This window comes from Amphibalanus amphitrite, unplaced genomic scaffold (assembly GCF_019059575.1).
Source record: "Amphibalanus amphitrite isolate SeventyFive unplaced genomic scaffold, NRLGWU_Aamphi_draft 000007F_arrow, whole genome shotgun sequence".
Lineage (NCBI taxonomy): Eukaryota > Metazoa > Arthropoda > Thecostraca > Balanomorpha > Balanidae > Amphibalanus > Amphibalanus amphitrite.
Window position 1 is genome coordinate 409,008 of NW_024881503.1, and position 8,419 is coordinate 417,426.

Sequence of the window (8,419 nt, forward strand, 5' to 3'; positions counted from 1 at the left end):
TTTGAATGGAGAAACCTTACTGCGGACTTGAGAACTTCCAAGTGGCTTTATTAAGCGGAGTACGTAGAATTATTAAGCGGATTTGTTAACTATAGGCATCTATTGGGAAAATCCGTGAACAGCTCAAGCGGCCACAATAGGCGGCTGGATTTATTATCCGTTGATTTATTAAGCGGATTCCACTGTATCTCAGAAACTAATCGATCTACGATGAAGCCATTTTGCAAGATCATGGCCGGCTTGTGAACCAACAAGCCGATCGCATCTTCAACACTTCAAAGCTTAAGACGACGAAGATATAGCAAAAGTACAATAAAGTTTCTAGGTGCAAAACCTACCGCTAAAACCCGCGAGACCTGTATAGCTCGGGAAGTTAGCCAAGGTCATTTAAGTCAATGGCCTTGACCTGACCTTCACGTGAACTTGAAACCTACCATAATGCATGCGGGACAAACATCAATTCACGTGTTGGGACATGCACAACCACAAAAAAAACAGAAACGCACGAAAAACGTTCTCCGACATAAAGCAATTCGCCATTCCAGTCTAACATGATCTCGAGAAACAAGTCAGAGGTTAAAGGTCATTCGGGTCAGGTTTTTGAAATTTTAAAGGTAGCTGTAAAGTTGATCAGCTCGAGGGTACTAAACGTTCGTTGCGATCGGCCGCTTTTTGCGCAAGTTGTTTGCGAAAAACCGAGGGCCGGGGTCCGTTCATCCCCCTACCAGTGCGAGGGTTAAGAGCAGTGGCGTAGACAGGGGGTAGGGGCCATGGCTACCCCTTTCCGCCCATCTGCCCAGATGACGCACCAAGTAGCGCCAACTAGGCTGATGCTGTTTTACAGAGGGAACATGAATTAAAAAGTGAAGTGCAAGCAGGGATCGAACTTAACATCTCTTTGAGGGTGTCTAGACACCCCAATGTTCTCCAGAGCACCCCCAAATAGGATCTGAGCCAGTGGCGGCGGAACGCCTTCAATTAAAGGGGGGCACTGCCGACTTCTAGTGCCATTCTTTCCATGCAACGCCCATAGGGCTAATGTAAAAATGCCAAAATCAAAGGGGGCACCCGGTGCCCCCGCCGTTCCGCCGCCTATGACCTGAGCCCCCTAATGTTGAGAGGCGCCCCTTCGGAAACCAGAATATTCCGAATCCCCAGGGTCGATTGCGCCCCTGTGAAGAACCGCTGGCACCCACCTGAATGGAAACTACAGTCGCCCCATTTAAGGATGTTGGCGCCCCTCTAGAGCACTCGGCGCCCCTCTCAAAATCACACTCGCCCCAACCAACCCCATCCAAAATCGATGCCTCCCCTTCTCCCCTGAAACTACTGGCGCCCCTCTAAAGCACCCGCATCCTTCTCAAGATCACAGTAGCCCTCTCCGAGATCAATAGCGCGCTCAAGATTCACTGGCGCCCCCTTGAGACTAAAGCCGTCACACTTGAGACTACAGTCGCCCCATTCAAGCCCATTGGTGCCCCTCCAGGACGTCCGGCGCCCTTCTGAAGATCACAGTCGTCCCCATCCGAGATCGCTGGGCTGAGAGGGTATAATAGAAAAACGAGCGAGGCTCTGTAGTTCTCCAGCAGCACTGCGCGGGCCAATGGTCTATGATCGCGATCATCATGAAAGATCAGCCTCGGAAAGTGAAAATCAGCTCCAACCTGCATTTTCCTGAAGCGACATTTGGTATAATCAATTAATAATACGGGCCCCTGCGAGCTATGCAATTAAAAAGAAGATAGTATGCGAGAGCGGGTTGAGTTGTTGTGTAAACTCCTGGACTTTGCTCTCTTTGTTCTAGCCCTCAGCATGCATTTGAGAGGCTATTCCAGCCCAAGTTATTTTTGATCCGTGAATGTAGGTATTTAGCTTTGCAGTCTAGATGTCACGGATTTCCAGCTGCTCACATGGAGAGTTTATGGGGACTATTGCGGTATTTGAACTTCGGCCAGAAATGAGCCAATTGTGTGCGGACTTGATCGCGCTCTCAGCTAGGTCAGTGACCATAAACAGTGAAACTCCTGTAAACATTCCCAGAAAACTGGCGACATTTGCCAGAAAATCTGACAGAGGCACTGCTAGAGACTCCTGACTCAGCTCCTCGGTGAAGTCAAAGGTTAGGAGGACATACGCGAAGCAGGGATTCCAGCCGCTGTTTCTACGTTGCTCCAATTTCTCAGGACGTTTTTCAGTGAGAGCATATTGGCTGTGAGTGCAGGCCTCTGGGCATCCACAGCTTGCTTCATCAATGTGAAATACGTCTTCAGGGAGATACTGGAAGGCTTCTGTCGGCAAAGAAATGGATAGCAATGGCGGCGGCGGCGGCGGCGGTGGTGGGGCGGCGGCGGCGGCACTGATAAAAGCCGATTCGAGCTCGGTTGGTAGAACAGAGCGTCATCTTTTGAGGCAGGTCTGATTTCGGATCGTGCACTTTCCTCCCCAGCATTTCCAGAAGAATTAGGACTATCAATAGCGGAGGAGTTGGACGACGACAACAAATAGTCACGACCCAAGCGAGTACGATTGAGATCGCCTGCGCAGACGTTACTCATACTGAACCCTAAGACCGAGCTAGACAGTTGCATGTCCACCACACGAGAACAGAGCGGCACGTGCTCCATGAACCCACCGACATCGGGCAGGAACGTCTTCGCACCGACCATGTGCGGCATCCTGCAGCCTGCACGTGCCACGGGTCGCCTCCACTGGCACTCCTTCAGACACTGGGTCCGCGAGTAGCCGGGACGGGACGAGCACGGCCTCCGACGCACGCTGACTCGCTCGGTGCGGCGAGCAGAGATCGAGTAGTGGACGCGTTCGCCCGAGAACAGCGGCACGCTCTCTGTGACCGGGACCCAGTCCGGCAGGTCTCCGATGTTCGGGACGTCGTCGCCATGAACAAAAAGCCGATAGGAAGGCCTCAAATCTCGAAGCTGCTTATTTCCAAAGAAAGGTGACTCCCGAAGCCTGATTGTCAGAGCCCGTCGTCGCTGACTGACAAGGTTCATGCGCTCATTCGGCGTGAAGGTGTAACAACGCTTGTACATCCAATAATCGCCCTTCATATCCAGCCCATCTTCCCGGTAAAATCTCTCACTCCATGTCCCGGGTCCGTGGGTATCAGAAAAGGGATGCCCGCGGTTGTCGAAGTCCACCTGACGATCCTCACCGACCAGCTCCAGGGTGACCCCTTCCATGAACTCTGTGATGTTGACGGAGCCGTTCGCTAGTCGCTGCAGGGACGGCCCCAGGTACCTCTTCAGCACCGTCACGTCAGCGCAGACGGTGAGGCGAGGAAATGACGCCGGACTGCGCCACGAAGACGTCACGAGTCGCTGCAAGTTGAAGAGCATGAACTGCTGGAAGATGAGGCCCACCAGAGTCGCGAGCAGCACCAGCCTGAGGAGCAGCTGCAGCTTCGACAGAGCCATGGCTGGGCATCTGATGTCGGCACGGGAGCCGCAGTCAGCAGCTAATGACCAGCCTTCAGGTTACAGCACTCAGCAGCCAGCTATCAGCAGCTAGAGGCCAGACTGACTACCGGGACCCATCTGGTTCTTGGCGTCCACCTTCAGTAGTTGGTGTTTGGAGGTCTTCTGTCTGTGCGACTTGGCCACCAGTGCTTATTAAGGGCCGCTACCTGGCTGGCAGTGCCATGCAGGTTACAATAGCAGTTCGATATGAAGTCCAGGACCCCCGTCCCGACTGCCTCTGTGTCGCCGTAGAATGCGTTGCCACATTAATGATCCAGCATTAGCAACATACTCCCGCGGCTGGGCAAACGTCAGACGCTCGATTGAGCAGCGGACGGTAACCATTAAATGTTACAGTGCGGCTTTTCCGCAACCCAGTGGCCACAAGAAATAGCGACACAGGTACCCATCAGTCACCTGGGCTGGGCAGCTGTGCGGAAATGGGACTCCCTGGTGACATTTTTCTTAGAACCGGCGTCTTCCCGGTGAGGAGCAAACACCGCTAGAATCGACCTGGTGGCGGTGTTGAACAATGAACACTGACGTAGTTCACTGAGGAGCTGTTCAGGCACTGGAGGGAGCGCATCAACATGAAATGTTTGGTTGTTGCGTTGAACCCCCGTCTTGAGCTCGCGCTCTGTTGGAGGACGGGAGGTATGTTTGAATGCATCCCTTGCTTGTGCAGACCTTATCCATAGGTACATCTTTGGCCTCTTATGCGATTAAGATCACCTTCATGCCAACTCTGTAAATACAAAGTTCTCTCTCACCTCTCTCTCTCTCTCTCTCTTTCTCCCTCTCTCTCTCTCTCTCTCTCGCTCTCTCTTTCTCTCTTATGCACTTGCAAAAATTCAGAGCTGGTTGTTTTTTATCAGGACACTTGACGTGACCTAGCCCCAGGGAAGTGTTCTAATATTGCTACTTTGACCGACCAACAGCTTTTCAACTTTCAGTGATTAATAAGAGCCGCTGGATGTTTAACCCTCGCCGGCACAGGGGGGGGGGGTGATGCAACCCCACCCTAAGGTTTTGCGAATAACTCGCGTAAAAAGCGGCCGATCGCGACGACACTGTTAGTACTCTCTCATTGATCAATTTTACATCTACCCTGAAAATTTCATGACCCTGACCCAAATGAACTTTGACCTGTGACCTACTTTCCGAGACCATGTTTGGCCAGAATCGCGATTCCGCATATGTCGGCTCGCATTAGCCGCGCGTTTGCAAGCTTTTCGTGGTTTCAGACGTTCAAATATATGTTTTGATGCTGCTCCCATGCATTAGGGTCGATGTTAAGGTCACCTGGAGGTCAGGTCAGGTCACTGACCTTTGGTGAACTCGGTTCTCTTTTTCGAGTTGTACAATTGTACATGTTTCTAGGCTAGTTTTTGTAGTTGAATACGAATTTAGCAGCCATTTGAACATTTACGAAGTAGTTTTGGTGCCTTCGTAACATGTTACGAAGCTGTCAGAGGCGGTTGACACGTACTACGAATACCCGTCACGACCCCTACTGGTTGACCTGACTTAACCTGACCCGACCTGGTCTACATTCTTCAAGACATCATCTGTGATCAAAACTAACACGATATTCGTGATCAGCATCCCAAAAAAACCCATAGCAGCAACACTTTACGGCTTTCTAACAGGTCCCGATTTCCCCGACTTTTGGGTCATTGACCTGACCTGGAAGGTCAACAAATGACCTAGGACTTTACGATTGGGTATCATCGGCCTCCTCTTTTGACGGACGACACGCTCGTTTTTTTTTCCGCGAAGCTCTAGCTCGATCAGGGGCCAAACGCGAGGGGGAGTATCCTCCCCCCCCCCCTGTGTCGTCGAAGGACGCAAAATGGCCTGTGCGAGCGTTAAATGCCTATCTGAGAATGTTGATATTGGCAACCTTAGATGACTTCGTGACCTTTCCATTAGGCATAGGTAGGCCAATGGGAGAAAGTTTGCTTGTGCTTCTTTCGGACGAAATTCATAGTAAGACCCAAAAGCAGCAGTGATTCGTTTCATAATAACCCGAATACAAATAACGCTAGAAAGACGCGGAAAAACAATCGTTAGCTCTCATGTTTCTTTTTTAGAAGCATTTAGGTCATTTCTCACTCAAGCCAACACTGGTTCACTAGAAGTCATGAAAGACAAATTTGGGCCCGTAAAATTGTCCGATGTCAACATCTTTTCTCTCCTTGGCGCACAAGTCTTGAACCAAAAAAGATACATCGTCGCAGGAAAGCGTATTCGCAGCTCTTTCGAAGACTCAAGCCGTTTTGCTTAGAATTGAATTTAGAATATTGACTATGCAAATAATTGAAAACAGTAAAATATAAAGCAGACCCCTTTGCCGTCGTTTATGACATCGGGCTAAAACTTTCCAGAGCATTCTATCTTTATATATTTTACAACATGCGTTGCCGGCGCCGCTTGTTTCGATTAAAATGGATGCAAAATTTTCGAAAATGCATTTTCATATCTACATTAATAATTTTGGACAGTCTCAATTTTTTTACAGGGACCCTCCCACCTTAACATTAGATTTGAGTTGAGATAGCCAAAATGGGGTCCCTGGCTCACAATTACCGGTTTCGGCACTCACAACATCGAGAAATGCCTTAAATCGGAAACATTGAATTTCAAAATTGCAGCGTTTTGATTCAGAGGGGCTAATGCTTTTGAATACCCCTCTGAATGTGTGACGTCAGCGCAGATCTAACGATTTTAAATCTTTTACTAAAACGTTTGGTAGCACGCGGTGGTATATGCCGCTTTGCGCGCAACAAGTGCCGCACTTTCAAATAAAGTCGCTAGGAACAGCGGAGATCCCGAAAAGTAAACAAAAGTAAAAGTCTAATATCTTGAAAACCGGTGAATATTTTTCGATGAAATTTGGTAGGTATTCGTTTCCGCTCTTTCTGAACCGAGCGACATCACTTTCATGCCAATTCATTAACTTTTTTGAAGGTGGGAGGGTCCCTTTAACTCCGAGAAAGCAGTCTCTAGCCGCAGAGAGTATAAGAGCGATTGCCGTGAAACCGTGCTATATGGTATCATATTCGGCTGAACATGACGTCACCTTGACGCCATGGCATCAATGCATTTCCGGTCGGAAATGCATTTCCGACCGTCCTATAGCTATGGTAGATAGGAAATTTTTCTTCATGCTAAATGTGTTCAATTGAAGCAGTCAAAAGTACTGAAAGTGTCGTACCTTTCGACACGTTAGGCGGTTTAAAGGATATCGATGAAACTAAGGAGAGAGGCTCTGTTAACCCCTCTCTGCTCTTCCAAGTAAAGCGCAAGTTAGGGTCGCTGAAGCCTGAGCTCAGGAGTCTCAGGAATTTTTGTTATCCTGGTGAGATAGTTATATTTCATTTACCCTAAGTGACGCCCCAACGCACAACTTTGGTAAGCTGGTGATATTATCTTCTGAACATCTCTTCATATCTTCAAACGTATCAATACACCTGTATGCAATCGAGGAAAACATCAAGAATCACATATGTCCCCTGTCGTTCTTGCTCAATGAACCTGCGTCTCTGACCTTGCTCTGAGTGTGGATGGGCGAGGCTCGCCAAATGCCGACTGACCAGTCGTGACCGGTATATAAGAACGGCTGACCGGTGCAATGCACATCATTCAACCACTGCAGATCGCAGAATTCAGATCCTCAAATCAACCGAACATGAAAATGGTGAGTAACAAGTAAAATGTTGCCTAACATTTACATAAAAGAACGACATCTAGAACAAAGTGCTAATACGAAAACCATGATCTCTGATATGCAATAGCATCATGTCATCAACAACGTAACTGTAATAAAAAAGCACTTTTGAATGTTTTTTCATCATCTTAATATTTTTCTTTCTTTTTCAGCTGGTGATCGCCGCTGTCCTGGCCGTTGCTGCCGCCGACAAGCTACCGACGCTCCCCACCTACTCTGCCCCTGCCCCGGCCCCGCCATCCTACTCTGCCCCTGCTCCCCGGCAGTACGGACAGAAGGTCCCCCAGATCCTCTCTCAGCAGTATGACCTCAGCGACGACCAGTCCTACGTTGCAAGGTGAGTACGCATAAATGTTCTATTGTCGACTCATGCTTACTCGTAGAAATGCTTACCTAATTTCTAAGTTTATGTATGCTAGCTTCGAGTTGCCTTGTTTTATCATTAATTCAAGTTTTATGGTTAAAAAGTTTTTCCTTGTACGAATCCCCCTATATAAATATATTGTAAGCTTCTACATCTAATTAATGTTCTTTCCCTCAGCTACCAGACTGAGAACGGCATCTCTGCCTCCGACTCTGGCCGGCTCGTGGCCGACTACGGCGGCGAGCCCAGCTACGCTCGTGAGGGACAGTACAGCTACACCGACGACTACGGCAACACCTACACCGTCACCTACACGGCCGACGCCAACGGCTTCCAGCCGCAGGGTGCCCATTTCCCGACGCCCGTGCCCACCGAGTACCCGACCCCGCAGGTGCCGGTGACCCAGGCCAGCTACTAGGCGGCCCCCGCCCCCAGCTACCAGGCGGCCCCCGTCCAGCCCCAGCCCCAGTACCAGGCGTACCAGCCCAGCTACCAGTAACTCAGCTGGCTGCTAGGTACTTTATTCGTTATATCGAACGTACGCTTATGAGTCCATGCATTTAATGTGATACAGTATGCGTGGTAATCGTCCGTGTGTTTGTCCTATGTCAACACAAATACGTGCAATTCTGTGTATTTAATACATCAAGTAATGTGGATTTACAGCGTCTAACATATACATAGCCTACGACCTTAAAATTGTTTCTTTATCAAAGATGGTGTTTTCATGCATCGAGGCTAGGTCGGGTTAGGCCAGGTCAGGTCAACCAATAGGCGTCCTGCCGGCTGTCCACAGTAAGGTGGCACCACTACGGACAGTCCCGTAATATGTTACATAGGCACCAAAAC

The 8,419-nt window shown here is 49.3% G+C and overlaps 1 protein-coding gene across 1 annotated transcript in view; it reads left to right on the top strand.

Moving 5' to 3' along the window:
- LOC122378315 (cuticle protein CP14.6-like) overlaps positions 1–8,167 on the top strand; it is a 32,763-nt gene extending 24,596 nt beyond the window's left edge. Inside the window, exon 4 of the mRNA XM_043359258.1 lies at positions 7,989–8,167. Coding sequence (XP_043215193.1) covers positions 7,989–8,069 — 81 coding nt within the window. The 3' untranslated portion in view covers positions 8,070–8,167. The remainder of the gene's footprint in view (positions 1–7,988) is intronic.
- Positions 8,168–8,419: the final 252 nt, after the last annotated feature.